Genomic DNA, 21,819 nt, shown 5'->3' with positions numbered 1-21,819 from the left:
AGGTCCCGTTTACCAGTCTGGACCACTTGGCGGAAGAATGCGCGAGTCGATTTTAACCTCTGTTTACTGCCCGGAGTCTCACCCACTCTTCAAATTTATTTTTTTGATAAACTCTCGGACCTAAGCATGGGGCCCTGTTTTGTCATGGCTTGACGTACAAACGGCTGAACCGATTTTATCCATTTTTTGTTCGAAACCTTCCCCATACTATGTAGAAGGTTTTAATGAAAGAAAAATTCAGAAAAATTGCCTGGGAAAATGAGGAAAACAAGAAAACTTTGGCGCGTAAGTGTATGTTGGGTAGTCTACCTAGAGATTGCCTCGTACTTGATCTAGCCTCTTACTAGAGCTTGCCTCGTACTAGAGATTGCCTCGTACAAGAGCTAGCCTCGTACTAGAGATTGCCTCGTACTAGAGATTGCCTCGTACAAGAGCTATCTTCGTATTCGACCTATCCTCGTACTTGAGCTAGCCGCGAACTAGAGCTTGCCTCGTACTAGAGATTTCCTCGTACAAGGGATAGTCTCGTTCTAGAGATTGCCTAGTACAAGAGCTAGCCTCGTACTAGAGCTTGCCTCGTACTAGAGATTGGCTCGTACAAGAGCTAGCCTCGTACTAGAGCTTGCCTCGTTCTAGAGATTGCCTCGTACAAGAGCTAACCTCGTACTCGACCTATCCTCGTACTAGAGCTTGCCTCGAACTAGAGATTGCCTCGTACTTGAGCTAGCCGCGTACTAGAGCTTGCCTCGTACTAGAGATTGCCTCGTACAAGAGCTATCCTCGTACTCGACCTATCCTCATACTAGAGCTCGCCTCGAACTAGAGATTGCCTCGTACTTGAGCTAGCCGCGTACTAGAGCATGCCTCATACTAGAGATTGCCTCATACAAGAGCTATCCGCGTACTAGAGCTAGCCTCGTACTAGAGATTGCCTCGTACTAGAGATTGCCTCGTACAAGAGCTATCTTCGTATTCGACCTATCCTCGTACTTGAGCTAGCCGCGAACTAGAGCTTGCCTCGTACTAGAGATTTCCTCGTACAAGGGATAGTCTCGTTCTAGAGATTGCCTAGTACAAGAGCTAGCCTCGTACTAGAGCTTGCCTCGTACTAGAGATTGGCTCGTACAAGAGCTAGCCTCGTACTAGAGCTTGCCTCGTTCTAGAGATTGCCTCGTACAAGAGCTAACCTCGTACTCGACCTATCCTCGTACTAGAGCTTGCCTCGAACTAGAGATTGCCTCGTACTTGAGCTAGCCGCGTACTAGAGCTTGCCTCGTACTAGAGATTGCCTCGTACAAGAGCTAGCTGCGTACTAGAGCATGCCTCATACTAGAGATTGCCTCGTACAAGGGATAGCCTCGTTCTAGAGATTGCCTCGAACAAGAGCTAGCCTTGTACTCGACCTATCCTCGTACTAGAGCTTGCCTCGAACTAGAGATTGCCTCGTACTTGAGCTAGCCGCGTACTAGAGCTTGCCTCATACTAGAGATTGCCTCGTACAAGAGCTATCCTCGTACTCGACCTATCCTCGTACTAGAGCTTGCCTCGAACTAGAGATTGCCTCGTACTTGAGCTAGCCGCGTACGCGACCTATCCTCGTACTAGAGATTGCCTCGTACAAGAGATAGCCTCGTCCTAGAGATCGCCTCGTACAAGAGCTAGCCTTGTACGCGACCTATCCTCGTACTAGAGCTCGCCTCGAACTAGAGATTGCCTCGTACTTGAGCTAGCTGCGTACTAGAGCATGCCTCATACTAGAGATTGCCTCGTACAAGGGATAGCCTCGTTCTAGAGATTGCCTCGAACAAGAGCTAGCCTTGTACTCGACCTATCCTCGTACTAGAGCTTGCCTCGAACTAGAGATTGCCTCGTACTTGAGCTAGCCGCGTACTTGAGCTTGCCTCATACTAGAGATTGCCTCGTACAAGAGCTATCCTCGTACTCGACCTATCCTCGTACTAGAGCTTGCCTCGAACTAGAGATTGCCTCGTACTTGAGCTAGCCGCGTACGCGACCTATCCTCGTACTAGAGATTGCCTCGTACAAGAGATAGCCTCGTCCTAGAGATCGCCTCGTACAAGAGCTAGCCTTGTACGCGACCTATCCTCGTACTAGAGCTCGCCTCGAACTAGAGATTGCCTCGTACTTGAGCTAGCCGCGTACTAGAGCTTGCCTCGTACTAGAGATTGCCTCGTACAAGGAATAGCCTCGTTCTAGAGATTGCCTCGTACTTGAGCTAGCCTCGTAATCGACCTATCCTCGTACTAGAGCTTGCCTCGAACTAGAGATTGTCTCGTACTTGAGCTAGCCGCTTACTAGAGCTAGCCTCGTACTCGACCTATCCTCGTACTAGAGCTTGCCTCGTACTAGAGATTGCCTCGTACTCGAGCTATCCTCGTACTAGAGCTCGACGCCTTCAGTCCAAAATACTTTAAGTAGCATTCTTTCGTATGTGCGTAAAATTGTTTCGGTGGAACAACACCAAACAGGATTATTCCACGTCAGTTTGTTTTTGTTTACTTTCAGCACCACTTGACGCAATCCCAATACGACTTTACATTATCCCATTAGATTTCTACACTCCCAAATCTGGCATACCGCCACCATAACATCGATGAATGGATGCGTGTTCCACCGTTCAGAATTCCTCGCTAAAAGCAAGAGTGTGTCGCATTCGCCTATTCCGGATGAACGTGGGTCTCTGTGAGCTATGAGAAAGTGAGAAGATCCTCGGCCAAGGTGATTTCCTATCAATCTGTGTCGCGGCGCAATTGTTTCGTGCGGGCCAATGACATAACCGTGGCACAATATCGCATGGGCTGGGGCGCGAAACAATTTAAAACCCCGCGCGCGTCGTTCAACGAGCACCGAGGTACTACCGAAATAAAATCGCCTCGGTACTTTCATTACCAAAAGTCTGCAGTCAGCGGTGGTACCTATCGGTAACGCGAAGTTATGTCTTTAACGAGGTTTTCACGCATCGCCATGGTACCAGTAGTCGCGGTAGTACTTCTGCTCGGTGGTACTTTCGGTAGCACCGTGAAATCTTCGCGGAGCGGTGGATATCCCAAGTTTCCGACGGCTACCTGTGGCGCCAGGGCGGTTTCCTGGATGCCCGAGAGGGAGCCGAGGGTGGTCGGGGGTGAGGTACCACCCTACGGTGCGGTACCGTGGCAGGTCGAACTTAGAAGAGGTGATCAGCATCAGTGCGGGGGCGCGCTTATATCTAATCGTTTGGTTCTGACAGCCGCTCATTGTTACGAGGATGGTTTGACTGCTGTTGGTGGTGCCCATGGTCCTGCTGGTACTTCGCCGTTCGAACAGTTAGTGCCGGTTGAGAGGGGGATTTTGCACCCCAATTTCAGGCAGTTAGGTCCTTACAGTCACGACATAGCGGTTTTACTATTGTCTAAACCAGGTATGTTTTTTTTTAAGTTTATATTCATTAATTTGATGACTAAAAAGTGTTTTTTCCAAACCATGTGCCTAAGCATGAAGCTCGAAACGAATTGTCCCCATTCTCATCCCTCACTAGTCATAAGTCATTCAGCGTACAAAAAAAAACTCGAGCAATATTTCTATAGAAAATGAGTTCAATGAGTAGGTCAGCAATTTTGGTTTACCTTGGTACTGTTATGCCCTTGAAAGATGAGCATATCTCGGTCAATTTTTGAATCAATAGTATCTCTTTTCGAGAAAAAGCACCGAAGAAAATCATTTTGAAACGTATCATCTAAAAAGAACGGAAGTTATGCAGGAAAACCCCATCATTTTGTTTAGGAACTTCTCGAAGTTCTTGGTATTGCAAATTCCGCGATACTCAGTATGAAACTATTCCTGATAATTCTAAGTCTGGAGATCTGGCTGTACGCCATGTAAAATCACTTCAATCAAAATCTACAGTTTGAGTTCTGATTTCGCATGTCCCTACAGAAATATTCAAGGAGCGGCCTGTCTTTATTGAAACCAATTCGATTCATATTACTAACCAATAGCTCCAAAAGCAACTTTAGCATAAACTAAGCAACAAAATGAAGTGGACCTGGAAAATCACCGAAATTTGACTTGACTGGCTACTCAGAAATTCAAATTATCCTTGGTCTGCCTGTTACTGGCGCAGATAATTGAATAAAAGTACTGCTCTAACAATTCGAGCAAAATAAGTATATTTCCAAACCCAAAAGATTTTGAGCTGGAAGAAATTCAAAAATGCAGCTTTTCCTAAAAACCAAGACCTATATAGGAGCCATCGTGTTCTAAAGCCTATACTAAGAACTAAAAATAATTAGGGTGGATTCATGGAGCTTGAATACAAACTAAGAGCTGAGAAAGAAATCAATTAAATAAGTAGATGATGATCAAGTCAACACCCTCTTAGGTCTTAGTTTTCAGGAACTAGGCATAAACCTAGCTTGGAAGTCAACTTATATGATGAGAACCAAAAACTAATAAGGAACCAATCGATTTTGAAGATAGCGATCATTGATCATAGAAATTGTGAAAACATCATTGCATTTTTAGATTAATTCCTTATATTGGTTTTATGCAGTGTTACAAAGAACTAAGACCAAGGAAAGGAACCATTCTAGTCAGACTCAGTTCTTGGTAACGCTGCATAAACTCACCAATAGTTCTTGGTTCTTGGGAAAAGCTGCATGAACTGGCCAATAGTACTTAAAATACATAGAAATTTGAAAATTCAGGATGATTCATGGAGAGTGCCCAAGAACTATAATATAAGACCTAAGAAAGGAAGAATATCATTGGCAGATGGCGTTCACATGGTCTACCGTCTACCGATTAGGTCTTAGGAACTCTGCACAAACCCACCTTAAGACTAAATCTTCATTAGGCAAGTCTACGTATATTATCGTCCCTCTTTCTTTTCTAGGGATGAACATCAACCTAGCCGTAACACCTGCCTGTTTCTCACACCATTCACCACCTCCAGGGACGTGGTGCGAGGTGTCCGGATGGGGTGCAAGCGACCCCAAGACACCCGACCAACTCTCCCCCGTTCTTCGTTCCGCCGCTGTGCCCCTTCTATCTTTGGAAACGTGTCGCAAAGACGGGATTTATGGGGGTCGTCAGCAACCGATTCTCGATTCTATGCTATGCGCGGGACACCTTAGGGGAGGCATAGACGCTTGTGGGGGTGATTCTGGAGGACCGTTAGTTTGCGAACGGTACGGCAGATACGAACTTATAGGCATCGTATCCTGGGGTGATGGATGCGCGAAGAAAGATAGACCTGGGGTGTACACGAGGGTGGCTAGTTTCGCGCCTTGGATCAAGAGCTGCGCACAGAAGTTTGGGGTGGACCTCCAACTATAGAAGAAACGAAGAAAGGTTCTATGCGAGGTGCAGAGAGAAATCGCATTTTACCCATAGACAATCACTAAGTTCAACATCTTGGACTGTGATCAAAAACTGAAGAATTCGAGTGTTTTATAAAGCGTAACTATAATATAAGAAACAAAACTCAAGAATATTGAGACTTTTTGACCGTGGAAATGCTCGAACGAAGGAGCATAAAAATTATTTCACTACTTGTGGATATTCGAAAGATTTCTGTTCATTCCACCTTCAAAGCCACGAAAACCAGTAATATTCGAAGAGCAACTCACAGGAAGCAGATAAATTGTTCACTTTAATATAGTACAATCAATTATCTAGAGAAAATTGAATTCCTATTCTTCTATTTATTATTATTATTATTATTATTGTTATAAGAAATAAATACTTATCATGTAAATAAATGATATAATTCATTAGGACTGTGATACGAAGAATCCACAAATGTTAAAAGGTACTCTCGTTGATGTCAACAATAAAATACCATACTGAATATACGAATGCTGTAGAATGAAAAACTACTCTTTCGAATGACATTTTTTTATACCTATGTACATTATTCGATTTTGGAAAATTATACATTATATATTGAAGAGTAGAGTTTTATTGGATCTCGATCCTTTAGTAATGTTTCTTTCGTAACCACGGACGCAAATATAAAATATTATTTGTCCATGTTTATTGTATAGAATACTCCAATTTTCCTGGCAAAAAACCTTAGCGCCCTCGGCGCCCTCTAACGGGTACAGTGGGAACTAGAAACTGATGAAGGCGAGTCTTTAAAGAGTAAGATTCTAAGACTGACACTATTGACACTGTTACTGTTTTCTATAGAAACGTCAGAAAGTGACAATTATCAGTTCTATGCTCATTCTCAAATTGTAGATTTTCGAATAATTTAGAATTCGAAGTAAACTTAAAATATAAAATTTGACCTCGACTAATAAAAATATATCCATATTATTAGTTTTTGTCAATTTCCCATAAACATTATCATTTTTAAAAATGGACGAGAAACCAGACATCAGAAGGAACAGACACGGTAATTTTAAGAGGAATGGTATTGATTAAGAAGTATCATTTTAAGTCGAGTGAAATGAACAATTTGATGTGTTTATTAAAATTTTTAAATTTGTCAGTATTTGCTAGGAACAGAAGATTCCCGGCGAAGATCGAGGTCGAGATCTCCACATGACCGACCCAAGGATTCCAAAGAGGGAATCCTTAAAGAGGAGAAGAAAATGGATAACATCGGTCTAGGAGCCAAAAACAGGCTGAAAAGCTTAGGAATTCAAATGAAATTAGGAGCTAATAAGGCTAAAGAAATGAATAAACCTAAGTTGTCAGTTGCTGCAGTTTTCAATGCAGATGAGGATAGTGAACCTGAAGAAATGCCACCAGAAGCCAAGATGCGGATGAGAAACATAGGAAGGTAAATTTCAACGCAGCCTTCATATCCCTTAGGTATCTTCCAACTGTATTTTTTTTTCAGAGATACTCCTACTTCATCGGGACCTAATTCATTTGGTAAAACTAAGCACGGATTTTCCGATACCAAGAAGGTTTTTGAGAAGGATTTGAAGAAGAGCATGGACTCTTTAAAATAATTTTAGTTTATTACAATGTTGCAATACCTCATCAAGTCTGTTGGCACAATTGTTTGTTATTCAAGAATAAGGACATGCCTAAGTGTAATTGATTATCAGTTATAAAAAGATTCTAATATTTATTTAAACTGTTGTTTTTCAAGACTCCTCTGTTCGTAATAGAGTACAAACAGGATCCGATCAAGGATTATAAAAGTATTAAATTATATATTCAGAAGAATTTGTTTTTATTGATCAACCCCTGCAACTTTCAATTCTGGAGACTTCAATTTAAAAGTACTCCGCATATCTTGCTACAACAGTAGAGATCGTCAGATAACGGAAGTGTTTGATAAAAAAGGATAGAAAAAAACAATTGTTTGAAGCTTTTTTTTTTATTTAATTATAGAAATCAACTCATTTCCTCTGCTGTTGAGGCCTGTTGTCCCTACCAGGGAAGTTCCTTTGGGGTGGAGTCCTGATCCTCCTGTCTTTCTTGCTCCTATTTCTCACAACTTTGCTGTGGATAGCGCAAGACACACAGTAGTGCAACTTTGCGTAGAGCTTGGGCAAAGTGTACTCTGAAAAAAATAAGATTAAGCTTCAGACATCAAGAAATTAAATAAGATTTGAAGTAAACTATGTATAGGATTGCGTATGCAACACGATTTAAATATATCAATGATGAATTAATTCAATCATTTGTGGAAATTGTACCAGCTAATCAAATCGACTCAACTTTTTCATTTAGAAGGGAATTTAGAATGTGAAAGTTAGAGAATAATAGATGGAATCTACTTGGACTTACGGTTGTATACTGATGCCTCAGTGATGTCCCTGACAGCAGCAGCTTCTACGATATTCCTAATAACGAATTTTTTGATGGCTTTGTCCTTTGGGACGCATCTTGCACAGTTTGTACAACGAACGGGCTTCACGTGTCCACGTCCATGTTTGGACCTTCCTCCATTACGCCTTTTGCAAGTCTAAAAAAAACGTTTAAGAGTTGAAACAGGACCATGAGGTTATTATAGGTTAAAATGTTGTTTGATTGAAATATGCAAAGAATGAATCGATATGCCACTATAATCAATCATTGAGAATCAAATGATACTTATACATTTTAAATTTCATTTTAAAAGGAGAAATAAGCAAAAATACTCACCATTTTGAGACACTATTTCTTTACCGTCACGACGACCAACCATAAAGGAGTTAACCACATTAAAAGAGTGACGTACTCTTCTATGGAAAGTATGGAAACGAACATAGATTTCTTGATTCTTATTTCTTTCATTCACTTCAATAAAATACAAATGGTTGGTCTTTTATAAATACTTTCTTAAAATTTATTGAAAAAAACATGAATGCAAGAATTATTCAATGAAAATATTTCAATTGGTGAAATTGTCTCTACCTTCTTGTACGCAGTACGAGGGTACTCTCTATATATGCAACCAGTGATGCGTCAGAAAAAAGGCAAAGAAATTTCAAAAAACAAATTCAGCTTAAATACACATTTTCGGCTCCTTTAAAACAAATTCTTATATTGAAAATTCAATGAACTGAAAAATATCTGGAGAAATTGAAGATGTTCCGCTTCATTGGTACATGAAATATTTGGAACCAATTTTGCGGTTTTTAGATATGGAGAAAGCTTAGATTTTATCGGGGAATGATCAGATTTCGTATAAATAACAGATGAAATTTGTACTGATTCAAAAGTTGAATCGCGGTAGTACACGTTTACTCCTCTGAATATGGTAAGACCAATTTGTGATTTTTGAAAAAATATTAGTATTCGAGAGTACTCTGATATGTTCATAGTCGGAGAATGTTGTATGAAACTGAAAATAATACGAAATACTGTTTTGAGAGGTGAAAATTTGCCATAACGAATCAAAATCATTTTCTTCAATCATCTATGATATGAGATGAGAGCATATAGGTGTTCTCACACATAATTTATTTTCAGTATTTCCCACTGTTGTTCCTATTTCTCTGCCTTACATCTGTATTTGCTGGGAGTGCACCTTTGAATTTCAACGACCAAGAAGTAGCATCCGATAATACGCGGCCACAAAGACAGGCAGGTCATGATCACCATGATGTTGTAGATTTTGGGGCCCATACAGGTGATCATGGTTCCTTTGGATGGTACGCCGATTTCCCAGTATACGGACATTGATTGCATTCCAATAATATTAATTGAAGCATTGTTGTGAAATATTTGTGAGAACTAGTCTTTCGTTCGTCTTTCTTACTTTCTTTTCTAATTCTTAGTCTTTTTTTTCTATTCACTCTTTTCTACTTCTTATTTGAGATTTCTAGTTTACTTATTTACTGTTTTTACTTACCTTCACTTCATGACTTCTTTCTTCTTTACTATCTTTGAGAATTTCTTTTTTCTTCACAATGTAAGAATTTATTATTGAACATAATTCTTTGTTGATATGTGAAATACAACCTGTTGATTAGTTGTTATTTAGGGTCATAACCAGAACATACTGAGTATGTATGGAATGAACTGAAATAAATTTTATCTTTTGAAAAGAGTTTTAATTGAACGAAAAAATAGGTCAAGACTTTCCTGCATCTGAGACCTAAGAAGGGAAGCACACGAGACACGGCGATCACGTGAGCGCCATCTGTAAAATGTCAATGAGATTTTTTACTTTCTCAGGGGAAAACCCACTGAGTATGTGCTGCACTCAATAAGGGAAAAAACTTGAGGTTGTCAAAAATAATGAACATTTTCAATCTTGCTTTTTACTCATTCTACAGAATTTGCAAAATAATATACAGACAGCCATTTTACATTGATCTTTAGGGTGGTTCCACATTTTTGCCGGATAATTTCGGTAAAATTCACAGCAATAACTATACATCGACTTCAATTATCACCATAAATCTAATGAAAATGAATGAATTGAAATATGCTTGTTCCACAAAATAATATCACAAAAAAATTGATGTAACAAGTGTTGCATTTTTCACGGTTAAAAAAATAATGCGCTTTTTATAATTTGATTATAATCTTCTATCCTGAAATATTAATCCACAACAGCTATTTTCATAGGTCATTTGAAAAATAAATATCTGCTTTTGTGAAGTTTCTCCTGTTGACATATAAACTATTTCCTAAGACTGTGCATGAAATGAACATATCTCTAGAGATTAATATTGAAAGAAAATGTTAGTAAATCAAACTTGAACAAACTTAAGAAAAAAAGTTGTTCACTAGATAAGGAATGAAAAATTTAAAGAACCTTTTGAAAGTTAGTTATATACACGGGAGTGTTGAATGATCAAACAGCCCAAAGGAAGAGTTTCAGAATGTTCTTTTCTATTGGATTCGAATATATTTTGTTAACCCTGTTTTTTGAACGAATTTCATGGGGAAGAACAGGACTAAATTTCAGGTAAGTGAAGTAATTTAATTTTCTCAGTCCTGATCTTCGCATTTCCCAACACTGAAGAGCTTTGATATAATAAACAAAACAAAATGTTAAATAACAGCTAAGGTATAGGTTAAACTTAACTTTCCTGAATAAGCCCATTAAATTCTCCTGATAAAGGTGATGCTGTTCAGTGTTATGTGAAAAAAAAGTATTTAATACTCAACAGAGTGCCCAAAGTATGAAAAATATCGAGTCAATCCAAAAAATGAACTGAATTTTCCGCAGAAATAATGATATCAAAACTTTCCAGGCTAATATGGCACATTCAGATACATTGAATTAAATTTCTCAACATTATTAACAGTAATTCAAACGAAAAAACTAACTACTTATCTGAGTCTTTTATGGTCTCCATCCCATGATGACTTTCTTGAATGGAACAAAAATTCCATGGTATGGTTCACTGTAAAAAATTACCATAAATTCGAAGAAGTTTCAATGGCGCAACAAAGAGCAACTTATACCTTCATCAAAGTGATAAATGGGCGTATTGTTCAAAAGGAAGTTTTGTAATTTAGTTATAGTGTAAAAGCTGCATTCTTCTTTGTTTTTTTCTGTTCCCAACGGATATTTTTGTTTACCCCTACCAGAAACCTGGACTCACCATAGGAAGTATCTCCTTGTACTGTAAGTACCATCAGAATGTCCTTCAGGAACCGCGAGCTGAACACCAACAAACTGATCTATCTGCGACGCTACAGGTCCTATGTACCTGACCCTACCGCCTTTGACCTTTCCCTCGGGAGTGATCACCTTAACCCAATGATCCGGTTTCAAATCCCTGGGTTGCCTAGGTAAGAACGGTTGCCAACCCTGGGGAGGAGTATTGTCACTTGCCGACTCAGGTGCTGATGCGCGGCGAAGGATGTTTCTCTTAATATCGCTAAAAACATAATGAAATAGAAGGCTGAACCACCAAAGAAACCCAATATTATCGGCAATAGCCAAATTTGGATTTGCCTGAAACACCTCGACAAACATTTACTGGGCAAAAAATCCCAACGAACTTCAGTTCATCAGAGAGTCTAATAGCTCCTCTATACGAGGTATTCCAGGATGCCATCCATCCTGTGAATTAAATGGATTGTGTATAAAATACACTCAGAAAAAGTGACAAGGAGAAACCGAACATCAGGCTAGCTAGTTGTCTTTTTCTAGAATTTTGATTGGCCCATAGTCACGTCTATGTCAACAGAAAAGTGACAGGTCTAAAGATCTCTATGTCTACGACCTAGAATAACTTCAGTGATAATTTTGGCGTTTGGTCTATGACTTTGATAAATGTCTGTCGAAAAATGTACATTTTGCAGAATCATTTCCGGCCTAGAACCCGCTAACATCGCCTATCAAGATTCAGAGATCGCAATCTTTTCCAATATACATCCAGCAGCAACCCACCACTTCTTAGCGATACCTAAAACTCACATTGACAATATCAACCATCTGAACATCTCTCATATTCCGCTGATAGAAAGGATGGCGCAAAAGGCCACAAGGGTTGTTGAAGATTCGGGCGGCAACATCCAAGATATTTTACTCGGCTTCCATAAGCCGCCTTTTAACGCCATTGATCACCTACATTTACACTGCATCTCACCCATGAGCGAGATGAGCTTCTTATCTAGGTTGATTTATAGACCCAACGACTTATGGTTTGCTTCCGTTGAACAAATAGTCCGAAAGCTGCTGCAAATGTAATATACTTTGTTTTCCTTGGATTATCATAAAACCGTAGGCATATTATTATTTTACTTATTTGAGTGGCACTATAAGCCTTTCGGGAATTGCGACCATGTAGATCTCTACCCTAATCATTCATAGGAAACCAGGGAGGTCGTCAATGGTATTGATAAAACTGGCAACATCCTTAGAGGCCTTAGCCGTTACCTCGTGAGTATCCAGGACCCGTTTCCCCATATTAGTGGTTCTTAGGTCCGCCAGCTCTGGACATTTGCATACCATGTGTTCAGCTGTTTCTGCTTCTGACCAACAGAGCCTTAAAATCTCATATGCTGACTTACCCTTACGGTGCAAATGATATTTGTACCGATAGTGCCCCGTCAGCAGTCCCACCATCACCCGAAGCTCAGCTAGTGACAGCTTTAGCAGTTTTCTGGTGTAGATCGGTGAGATCACGAATTTCTTTGACTGATTAACTCCAGGAGTGTTTCTCGAGAGGGTTAATCTGTTGTTCAACTCCCATTGTTGGACCGCTGCCTTGTATTGGTACTTTCCAAGCCCACAGTAAGGCTCAGGTCCAGCAGGTATTAACGTTGATGCTCTTTTTGCAAGTTCATCGGCTTTTCCTTTAACACTACAGTGCCCTGGTACCAATAGTAGAGTCACTTTCTTATCTCTGGCCAGTTGCTTCATGGTATTACGGTAGATATTTTTGGCAGTGTGATTCCAGGGACCTTAGCGTGGCCTGGCTGTGCGTGGTGATATAGATTGCGCACCTTTGTGTTTAATTTTAAGACATCCTTAAGCGCATACGTAAACAGCCAGTGTCTCGGACTGTAAAATAGAGGGTTCACCTCCAAGGGCTTTGGAGATCCTCAGTTTAGGTTCATATACGCTAATGCCAGTGTCCCTTTCTGATTTTGATCCATCAGTAAACCGATTTACGAATCTTATTGCACTAGGACGGTCAGCTATGACCGTTTCAAAAGGCGTTTCAAAATCGAAATTGATCGGCATAACATCCGATGGTTTTGCCCGTAGGCATAACAAAAGGTTCTTTCGCAAGAACGCCAGATTACACCAGCCCAGTCTTCATCCAACTCCTTACCACTCTCACTTACCTCTCGTTTCCCCTAGAACTACCCAAGATGCAATCTATAGATCTCCTCAAGTAATTTTCCGCTTCCTCCACCAAACTGTCCGTGGAGTCTCCGCTGTCAGCTGTCATCTGAGTCCAATCTCCCCTCAACTCCGGCAGGGAACCGTTGGCGAAACGCACTCTAGACGTGGCATTCTTGAGGTTGCCCCTTCGAGAAGGGGAAACTGGTGCAGAACATCTCCTCGTTTGAACGGGTGGAGTCAAGGGGTTGATGCTATAACGAGAATGCGAATGGCTTCCGTCGCTAGGGGTGGCAGTGGTTGTGGTCCATGTGAAACGTTGACTCTAAAATGGCAACCGACCAATCAAAATAAAGGGATTGCGGATCACGTAAAATATTTGTGTCGCTCTACAACAACAATCGAAAATGGCAATGATTAAACTAAACTAAAATAAGACAAGTATGATATGAATGACACATAACGTACTTACCTCTCCAAAGCAGCGGCCTATGAGTATCAGCATATGATCTATGTACAGCAGAGATAAAGTATGATATAAAACATTCAAACCAAAGCAAATCTGTCTCATACCGCTCAAAAATAGTGTTCAGCAACTCACATGTGTATTGGACAGTGTAGGGTTCGATAAACTGAATCAAAATCATCAACATTTGCTCAATTACAAAGTGTGTTTTGATTGAATTATGTGAGATATCATGCAAGGCTCTTCCATTTAAATTCTTACAGTGTAAGCTGGCGAATAGAGCTCGGGGGTTCTCAAGAATTGGCTGTAAGTGGTTACAGGTGGTTTCAGGGTGGAAGGACAAAGATGATCGGCCGACCTCGACAGTTCAGGCACCATGCTGGTAAAGCCTATATCTGACAACAGGACCCTTCTTGCTTCCACAGTTCTCTTTTCTGACAATTTCAAACGGGAACCTGGTAGGGGGTATTTTGACGGTAAAGTGGTGAAATTATCGCCTAGATGGGCCTGTAATTGTGAGGAATATCCCTGTTTTTTTTTTAAACATTCCCGTGTTCATCATATATTACCTTATTAGCCAAACTACTCTCTGATCTCCAAGAAGATCCAGGAAGAGCCGATATATCAGTCTGTGCTCCTGATTCTTTACGGATAGCATTCGAATGGGCTAAAATTGGTCTACTCTTTTTGACATTGAGACCCTTGTTGATTGCTTCCCTATTCAAATTCAACCTCGTTAGAACTCACTACTCTTTCTTTTCAAATTTTTAAGATGATCTACAGTGACCTCTACTGAACAGAGAAAATTTCAAAAAGAAAAGTGATGAAGTTTTACATAACAAAACCAATATAAATGGAGATATTTCTGGTTAGGTTAGGTTATGAAAGAGGAAATGTTTTGTTTTTCGCAAAAATCGACAATTCTTCAGTAGATTTCTACAGTTTTTATATAGAATTGATAAAATCAAAACAGAACGTTCAACTTCTAGTCAATATTGGTCTAGAATTTCTCATCACTGACCTGTGAAGAAGAGGCCTGTACTGTAAAGGATTAGGACAAGTGTTTCTCCTTATCCCAGCATAATCGACTTCCGTAATACCAACTTTAGAAATATCAGTTTCCACAATCCTAATCCTTTCCTCAAATCGATCGAAACTCTCATCCTTTTCCATGGATTTATTCTCGAAACTTGAATCTTGGTATGAGTAGTAACTCCTCAAACTTCTATCTTCTTGATTGATAGAATTATCCGACTTGGAATTGTATAACTGTGAATTATCCCGTTCCAGTTGAAAAACTTGCAGAGCGTTACCGTCTTGGTTTTCCTGATCGAATGAACTATCAAAAACATCATCGTCTAATTCTCTGTCAGAAATGTCTATGCTTTGTTCTTGGTCAGGAGCCAACAACTTTACCCCCCGAGTATTATTCTGCCTCTCAACGGAGTCTATTGAAACCAGTTGTTCCTTAAAATCTGATTCTTTGGTATCGTCTGTTGTAAATATTAGTTCAATGTCGTCAACTTCCGGTTCTTGTTCTGAATTATTCTGACACTTATCGTCAACATTATTGCTAGATTTCACATCTTGTTCAGTTTGAAATTTGTTATTAATATTTATATCATTATTATCAGACATATTGGAGGAGCCCTTAGTTATCTCACAACTTATCTCACTATTTAAATTGAAAAAATGTGTGGTTTTAGAAAATTTTAATCCCTTCGATGGGGTTTTAACAACAGTTAAACTATCTAAAGATTTGGAATTCTTTTGGTCATCGAACGTTTTTGCTTTAATATGAACAGAAGCTTTTATTTTATGCTTACGAACACTTTTGAGACCTAGGATAGATGGTACTTTCAACTGTTTCTTACTGGCACGTTTTTCTTTTTTGGCCTTTTTAGAATCTGTAACAGATGCGTCAAACTTGGTTTTTTGTAGTTTTTCAGTGAGATGAACCTCTTTGACTGCAAGCACCTCTGTAAAATTACTTTTTTCTTGAATGTCTTTGCAATTAGATATTTTTATATCTACAGAGTTTGGCTGGACTTCTTCATTGACACAAATATTTGTTAATGATTGCTTTTGAGAGTCAGTCTTCAACTCGGTTGATTCAGATTGATCTGGAAGTACATGTATGATATCAGACTTGCTTGGATTTGAAGCCTTCGCTGCTATTCTAGAGTTATGAATTGCCAAGTCATTATCTTCTCTTCCAATTCCCTTATTTATAACACTATGTTCATATTCTGTTTGATTTGAGCCAATATTATTAGTTGTTTCAGAACATATGAGCTCTCCAACTGATTGTATCCTTTCTTTGAATGAAGTAGATACAATATCTGCATTAGAATCATCAACTTTGGTGTCTGAAATCAATTCCTCAACATTTGTTTTTAAGTTTTCCTGATTTCTAACTGACTCCAAAGGTGGAACAACAGAATCGCTGACATTCTTTTTTAATGTACTTGAATCATTTGCATCTGCAGACGGTAAGTCAACATTACTCTCTAAGAGTTTTCTTCGAAGAGCATGATTTTCAATGGCAAGTTGTGTTAATGATTGTTCAATAGAATCAATTGGCCAGACTTTATTTTTAAGCGATAGAACTTCTTTTTTACTCTCTTCTAAGGCAGTTCTCAGAGCTGTAACAGTTTGGTGCAATGAACGAACTGTTTCTATATAAGGTCCAGTGTTTGTAACACTACTCCCAATGTCCATCTTAAAGTCTTTCCATCCATGCTGTTTATTTTTCTTCGAACAAACCACAAAAAAATATTCTTCTCACTCAAATCAATCAACTATCCAACCATATCCAGTTGTCTCTACAAACTTTGTACTATAATCAGTAACCAAGAAACAATAAATCAATTGGAATATGCAAACATTCGGTTTGTGTGTGTCCTACTGCCCAACTTTCAATAATCTCTAATTCGAATCTTAATAGGCAATGAAAAGAAATGAATTATTTTAAATGTTGGCTGATTTGCTGAATCAATACGCAGATTTGTAGATACAACTGATTTGAACAACCCTGGGAATTTCCAATCAACGAAAAGACCTATTTTTTCGTCGTGTTTTGGAAGTTTCACTGGAATGAACAAAAATGCCAAACGATACGTACGTCTGAGAACTATCAAGGAAAACTGCCGAAATCAGTTATTTAAATTAAAAATCTACGCTTTCTAAACAGAATAAAAGGATTTTTCGTTGCCAAAAAATTCAAATAACTTGCAATTTCAAAAACCTACTGATTTGAATTATTAAGAATTACATTTTTTTTAATAGAGCAAATAATCACACAAAAGTAGAGCTAAAGGAAGAAGCCCTTTGACATATTAGAATAATAGGTTATGTTCAACCAGATTTGAATTTCTCGGTTTATTTTCCTGATAAATAATTTAATACTTGTAGCAATAATTCTGTTGGAGCCATGGCAGATGATTATGAAAATGTGAGTCAACATAAATTAAGTAAAAAATCCTAAAAAGAATTTTTTTAGATACCATCTATAACAGTGAAAGAACCTCTGGATTTAGTCAGACTGAGTTTGGATGAAAGAATTTATGTTAAAATGAGGAACGACCGAGAACTAAGGGGAAGGCTTCATGTATGTTCAGAGAACTTAGATGTAATCCTTAAGGTAACCAATAACATTTTTTTTCTAGGCCTACGATCAGCATATGAACATGATACTCAGTGATGCCGAAGAAACTATAACTACTGTTGAAATTGATGAGGAAACGTATGAAGAAGTATATCGTACAACTAAACGAAACATTCCTATGATGTTTGTTCGCGGTGATGGAGTTATCTTGGTTTCACCACCAATGAGAACTTCATAATTTTTAAGTATATTATTGTAACTCGTAGGTGTATCGATATTCTTGGTCATAAGTGAATAAAATTGATTTTTCAGTTCAGAATTGTTTTGCTACTAGTGATTCAAATAATGATAAAGTGTGTTATAGACTCAATTTTCAGATAAGTTGTAGATTATGCTTGCAGGTCGGGTATGAATAAAGTTTTAGATTCAATATTTTTTATTCCCACTATATATTTTACAAATTGTAACAGATATTAAAATGAGTATTACTATGGATAGTATAAATTTCAACATTACTTTCAGTTCCGAATCGAGGGTAACATTCACTTTTCAATTAAAATTTCACGTTGCACAATACACCCGACAAATATTTTATTGTACTTTGTATTCGTTATAATGTTTAATGGGAACACCAAAATAATTAACTCTACAATAAGACTGAAGCATTTTTTTGGTATAATAGAAAAAGAGGAAAAGTATATTTTTGAAATTTCTTTCGATAAAGGGGCCTTTTGTAAGTCATAATATATATACAGCATTTTCACACCAAATTATAAAATTTCACAGATACATTACATAAGTATTAGGTCTTTTCTAATACTGAGTTTTGGCATTACAGCAGGCTATAAATATACACGTTCCAAAAACAGACAATCAAGCAATAATTTCGCACATTACACTATATGTATAATTTCGGAGTCGATAAAATATTAACAAATCAGAATAAAATGGAAAACTCAACAACGAAGTCTAGTACACTATATACAAAAGTATGAAAATATTGTACTCTATAAAAACTCATATTTTCCGTCCCTGGTACACCAGAATCTATGTTCAGAGACGACAACTGTGGTTTACCAGCCAAATGTCAACTATTTCTGTGATTTTTCATAAAGCCAAACCAGAGAGTCTCGTTACTCTTTGGCAGAACACAAAATAGTTTAGAGAAGATGAACGTTTTACTCTGGTCTACATTTTTGATTGATATTCGTACAAATGTCATACGTTGTACCAATGTCGAAGTATATCGATTATGGTCAATGAACATTAATTTACGTTAAGTGGAAGTGATAATAAATAATTTTTTAAACCTACACAGCGACATTTGAAGAACGTGGCCGTTATTGCAAATCATGCACGTCTACAAAACTACTAAAAACATTTTGATTCCGTAGTCATCATCTTTGGAGTAACCCCGAAAGCATGCCGGCAGACTTGGGCTCTTCTTTTCGCCCAAGTCCTCTCTCTCTTTCATCCACTGTACATTCGTTGTAACTTCATCCGTAAACTTGGCTAGACATGCTAGCCTTCCGTTTGTGTCACGCCGACGTTTCGTTGTCCCCCCAACCCTCGCTGTCCTCGGAGTCGCTCCCGGACTCCGACTCGCTGAATTCCACGGCCACCCTTCTGGCCAAAATGCTGGCTACGTCGTGACGTTCCACTTCCTTCTGCTCGATCTTCTCCACTTTTCTCAGCTTGATACCGTCGCGGATGGCCTTGAGTAGGTCGTTTCTGGGGTTGTCCAACGGAGGGAGCTGCTTCTGGACCGGTCGATCCTTCACCGGGTTCAATTTCGGTGGAGACTGCTGGAGGATCTTTGCCAGGTCCCCGTTAACCAATGGAAGGTTAACTGCCCCATTCGTCATTATGCTGAGAGGCATGGGTGGGGGTGGAGGTGGTGGAGAGGCTTGAACCGGAGTTTGAGCCTTCGGAGGCGACGCCTGTTTGGGGATCGGAGGTGGAGGAGGTAGATCTTGATTGGGTTCCGGGGTACCCTGGTGGGAATGCGGACTGTTCGATCTGGATTGACTCTGCGATCTAGCTATGTGGGGTGGAATTCCATTGGGTGGTGACATGGTGGTTTCCGGTGGTGGTGGAGGAGGTGGTAAGGTATCCCGACCAGTAGCCACACCTCGAATACTCCTCGTCGGGGTATTAGCCGAAGGAGTGCTGCTGTTACTCGGAGGCGCTGGGGGAGGCTGACTCGGTCTAACCTTACTCGACCTAGTGGGCGTACTGCTCTGGTACAAAGACTCGGAGCTCAAGGGACCCTGCCCATACATGCCTTGTTGATAGGGATTTTCATCGTATCGTGGATATGTCGGAGATGGCAAGCCATCAGTCACTTCTTGCTGATATGATCTACGTATCTCGATCGAGTTAGGTCGAGGAGGTCTCTGTTCCTGCATGATCTCCTCGGTCAATGGCATCGGTTGAATCTGTAGTTGCGGAGTCCTGTAAATGCTGTTTTGAGGCATGATGTACTCCCCGTGTCCCATGGCGATCTGTTTCTGTCTCTCCCGCGTGTTGTGGGGCCGTCTCACGCCCTTCTTGTGTCGGTTACCCTCGCCCCCAGCCGTTCTAGGCCTGTGCGGCTTCTTTCCCCTGTCGTGCATCATCCTTTCGGTGTCGATCAGCATCTCTTGCCGCCACAGTTCGAAGAAGTAATTAGGATCCGTGTAGAATTTCAACCCGTCTTTCCCATCGTCTCTGTAACAATTCAGCTTATCCAACGGTGGTGGCTTATCGCACGAATTGTATGTTTCCAACATAGCTGTAGGCATCGTCGCTCTGGAGAATATCTGAAACAACCCATATGTAAGAGTGATTTCAACTCAATATCATCATATGTATAATTACCTGCTGGTCAAAGACCACAGCACTCTTGAAAGCTTTCCTCATATGGATGTCCTGCAGAGATACCTCCTCCACGTTGCTATCCAGCTGGGTCACTTTTATCGCCAACCTATCTATTCTCGCCTGCAGCGAGTTGGATCGGTCGTAAAGTTGCTGTGCGTCCCTGGCCAATTCTCCGAACAAGTCTTCTGCATGCTTCGATAGGGAAGACAGCTGACGTACTGTGTTCGCCAACGTTCCATTTGTGACAGCCTCGAGTTCCGAAGGAAGGGGGAAGTCTTCAGGGAGGGTGCCCCTAGTGATGTGAACTGGTTCGATCACTCTTTTCGGAAGTGGCATAATGGAGTATTGTTATGGTGACAGTGCCTGTATTAAAGGTTTTGTTCTACCTGGAAATAGATAGAAGAATTAGATAACCTCAATAAATCTGCATACAATAATAACACACATGAAGTTTTTCAGAACTTTCTAATATTCATTTCAACTCCATTCATTTAGAAAGCTTAAGAATTCTTTTGCCATAACATACATGGGTAGATATTTAAAACATAACTGAAATTTATCAATGCGAAATTGAAGGTATTTTCATGAGTTAGCAACTGATATCTCTTACTCAATTCATGATTCATCCAGATAAGAATGAATAAAACACATTTGACACTTGAACATATCAAAAGAATCCCTCCCCAGTTGTTCCCTAATAAGTTTTTAACAAATAGAAACATGAGTTGGGTGGTGATTGTCAAGGAAGCGAATCCTCAAATGAAATATTAAACAAATATTTACGTTTGATAGCTTGTTCCAACTAACATGATCACTATAAACAAGAGTTAATGATAATCATTTGGGAAATTATTTAAGTGGAACTTACAGGAAGTTTTAAATGGACTTATCCTCTATTTATTCTACAACGCGATACATAATCTTCAGCTTCACCGATCAAATGAAATACCTCATTATAAATGGATCAAAGAAATGTGGCCACTATGACAATATACTTGAACTAATCTAGTTAAGCTTTCACAGAGAAAGGTAAATAATCTAGATTTCCTCAAGCTTCATTGACGCCTCACAAGTCCCACCTTTTGATGTCATTCAAACAAGAGGTGGCTGGTGGACTCCTTACACTGTATATCTGTTAATTAAATTATGGGAAATAGCGTTCCAAGAAATTCTTGAATCAAAACTTTATGCAGTATTACCGTTAGTAAATACCAAGCACCTGCTATCGTTACTGATATCAACACAGTTACATTGAGGAATTCCATCGATCAAACGAATAAAAACATGACTAATACACAGGGAGTTCCTTTCAAATATTAATATCAACATATTTGGGATACGTCAAGTCACCTTTTAAATGTCAAGAGAAAGGGCACCTATTTACCAGGAAAGAAAACATAATTTTTACCTGTGGAGCCTCGCGCAAGAAGCGTATTTTCACGTTGAGCATTTTGACACCCCTCGAAAAATCACATCACAATTTTTAATTCTATCGCAGGAATATTTTCAAATAAATCGAATAATTTATTGCAGGATTCACATTCACAGCCAACACTTCCTCGAAATGCAGTGTTACCAATAGGGATGGGGCGTTATTCCCTAACCTGTTATTTAACAACGGTTATTCGAAAAAAGCAATAACTAACCGTTATATGTCCTGAACAATAACAGGTTGCGCAGTAACGT

The 21,819-nt window shown here is 39.4% G+C and overlaps 7 protein-coding genes across 10 annotated transcripts; 4 read left to right on the top strand and 3 right to left on the bottom strand.

Annotated features, from left to right (window-relative positions):
* The first annotated feature begins 2,606 nt into the window (after positions 1-2,606).
* On the top strand, positions 2,607-5,479 carry LOC123316920 (trypsin-2-like). Its single transcript, XM_044903231.1, has 2 exons — positions 2,607-3,418; positions 4,892-5,479. The coding sequence occupies exons 1-2, from the start codon at positions 2,956-2,958 to the stop codon at positions 5,332-5,334; spliced, it is 906 nt and encodes a 301-aa protein (XP_044759166.1). The 5' UTR covers positions 2,607-2,955; the 3' UTR covers positions 5,335-5,479.
* A 727-nt stretch (positions 5,480-6,206) lies between these two features.
* On the top strand, positions 6,207-7,179 carry LOC123316635 (PEST proteolytic signal-containing nuclear protein-like). Of its 2 annotated transcripts, none has more exons than XM_044902816.1 (3): positions 6,207-6,397; positions 6,511-6,787; positions 6,848-7,179. In XM_044902816.1, the coding sequence occupies exons 1-3, from the start codon at positions 6,361-6,363 to the stop codon at positions 6,960-6,962; spliced, it is 429 nt and encodes a 142-aa protein (XP_044758751.1). In that variant the 5' UTR covers positions 6,207-6,360; the 3' UTR covers positions 6,963-7,179. The 2 variants fall into 2 exon arrangements, with proteins under 2 accessions (XP_044758751.1, XP_044758750.1); XM_044902815.1 differs by having other exon boundaries at positions 6,505-6,787.
* Positions 7,180-7,317: 138 nt separating this feature from the next.
* Positions 7,318-8,253, bottom strand: LOC123316636 (40S ribosomal protein S26). The gene is made up of 3 exons (XM_044902817.1): positions 8,107-8,253; positions 7,750-7,927; positions 7,318-7,522 (listed from the first exon to the last, which is right to left on the bottom strand). The coding sequence occupies exons 1-3, from the start codon at positions 8,107-8,109 to the stop codon at positions 7,359-7,361; spliced, it is 345 nt and encodes a 114-aa protein (XP_044758752.1). The 5' UTR covers positions 8,110-8,253; the 3' UTR covers positions 7,318-7,358.
* A 1,441-nt stretch (positions 8,254-9,694) lies between these two features.
* Positions 9,695-16,734, bottom strand: LOC123318059. The gene is made up of 6 exons (XM_044904748.1): positions 14,689-16,734; positions 14,237-14,384; positions 13,929-14,174; positions 13,204-13,526; positions 11,007-11,285; positions 9,695-10,805 (listed from the first exon to the last, which is right to left on the bottom strand). The coding sequence occupies exons 1-6, from the start codon at positions 16,386-16,388 to the stop codon at positions 10,745-10,747; spliced, it is 2,757 nt and encodes a 918-aa protein (XP_044760683.1). The 5' UTR covers positions 16,389-16,734; the 3' UTR covers positions 9,695-10,744.
* On the top strand, positions 11,292-12,148 carry LOC123318062 (histidine triad nucleotide-binding protein 3-like). The gene has a single exon (XM_044904753.1). The coding sequence runs from the start codon at positions 11,684-11,686 to the stop codon at positions 12,098-12,100; it is 417 nt and encodes a 138-aa protein (XP_044760688.1). The 5' UTR covers positions 11,292-11,683; the 3' UTR covers positions 12,101-12,148.
* Positions 16,735-16,947: 213 nt separating the features above from the next.
* LOC123318063 (U6 snRNA-associated Sm-like protein LSm3) lies at positions 16,948-17,585 on the top strand. The gene is made up of 3 exons (XM_044904754.1): positions 16,948-17,121; positions 17,170-17,277; positions 17,336-17,585. Exons 1-3 carry the CDS (start codon positions 17,101-17,103, stop codon positions 17,510-17,512), a joined length of 306 nt encoding a protein of 101 aa, XP_044760689.1. The 5' UTR covers positions 16,948-17,100; the 3' UTR covers positions 17,513-17,585.
* A 107-nt stretch (positions 17,586-17,692) lies between these two features.
* On the bottom strand, positions 17,693-21,706 carry LOC123318061 (wiskott-Aldrich syndrome protein family member 2). 3 transcript variants are annotated; one of them, XM_044904749.1, is made up of 3 exons: positions 21,542-21,706; positions 20,134-20,519; positions 17,693-20,075 (listed from the first exon to the last, which is right to left on the bottom strand). In XM_044904749.1, the coding sequence occupies exons 2-3, from the start codon at positions 20,467-20,469 to the stop codon at positions 18,813-18,815; spliced, it is 1,599 nt and encodes a 532-aa protein (XP_044760684.1). In that variant the 5' UTR covers positions 20,470-20,519; positions 21,542-21,706; the 3' UTR covers positions 17,693-18,812. The 3 variants fall into 3 exon arrangements, with proteins under 3 accessions (XP_044760684.1, XP_044760685.1, XP_044760686.1); XM_044904750.1 differs by lacking the exon at positions 21,542-21,706 and adding an exon at positions 21,333-21,480; XM_044904751.1 differs by lacking the exon at positions 21,542-21,706 and adding an exon at positions 21,002-21,141.
* Positions 21,707-21,819: the final 113 nt, after the last annotated feature.

The sequence above is a fragment of the Coccinella septempunctata genome, chromosome 7, assembly GCF_907165205.1.
Source record: "Coccinella septempunctata chromosome 7, icCocSept1.1, whole genome shotgun sequence".
Classification (NCBI taxonomy): Eukaryota; Metazoa; Arthropoda; class Insecta; order Coleoptera; family Coccinellidae; genus Coccinella; species Coccinella septempunctata.
Note: the sequence above shows the minus strand (reverse complement) of the source record. Positions and strands in the feature narration are given on the sequence as shown.

Coding starts and splice junctions, on each gene's coding strand:
- LOC123316920 (XM_044903231.1), top strand. CDS start 2,956: ATGTCTTTAACGAGGTTTTCACGCATCGCCATGGTACCAGTAGTCGCG. Junction 3,419..4,891: donor TTTACTATTGTCTAAACCAG/GTATGTTTTTTT, acceptor TTTCTTTTCTAG/GGATGAACATCAACCTAGCC.
- LOC123316635 (XM_044902815.1), top strand. CDS start 6,361: ATGGACGAGAAACCAGACATCAGAAGGAACAGACACG. Junction 6,398..6,504: donor CATCAGAAGGAACAGACACG/GTAATTTTAAGA, acceptor AGTATTTGCTAG/GAACAGAAGATTCCCGGCGA. Junction 6,788..6,847: donor CGGATGAGAAACATAGGAAG/GTAAATTTCAAC, acceptor TTTTTTTTTCAG/AGATACTCCTACTTCATCGG.
- LOC123316636 (XM_044902817.1), bottom strand. Junction 7,523..7,749: donor TGAGGCATCAGTATACAACC/GTAAGTCCAAGT, acceptor TATTTTTTTCAG/AGTACACTTTGCCCAAGCTC.
- LOC123318062 (XM_044904753.1), top strand. CDS start 11,684: ATGTCTGTCGAAAAATGTACATTTTGCAGAATCATTTCCGGCCTAGAA.
- LOC123318059 (XM_044904748.1), bottom strand. CDS start 16,388: ATGGACATTGGGAGTAGTGTTACAAACACTGGACCTTATATAGAAACA. Junction 11,286..13,203: donor AGTTCTAGGGGAAACGAGAG/GTAAGTGAGAGT, acceptor TTATGTTTTTAG/CGATATTAAGAGAAACATCC. Junction 10,806..11,006: donor ACAAGGAGATACTTCCTATG/GTGAGTCCAGGT, acceptor AATTTTTTACAG/TGAACCATACCATGGAATTT.
- LOC123318063 (XM_044904754.1), top strand. CDS start 17,101: ATGGCAGATGATTATGAAAAT. Junction 17,122..17,169: donor TGGCAGATGATTATGAAAAT/GTGAGTCAACAT, acceptor GAATTTTTTTAG/ATACCATCTATAACAGTGAA. Junction 17,278..17,335: donor AACTAAGGGGAAGGCTTCAT/GTATGTTCAGAG, acceptor TTTTTTTTCTAG/GCCTACGATCAGCATATGAA.
- LOC123318061 (XM_044904749.1), bottom strand. CDS start 20,469: ATGCCACTTCCGAAAAGAGTGATCGAACCAGTTCACATCACTAGGGGC. Junction 20,076..20,133: donor CTGTGGTCTTTGACCAGCAG/GTAATTATACAT, acceptor GGGTTGTTTCAG/ATATTCTCCAGAGCGACGAT.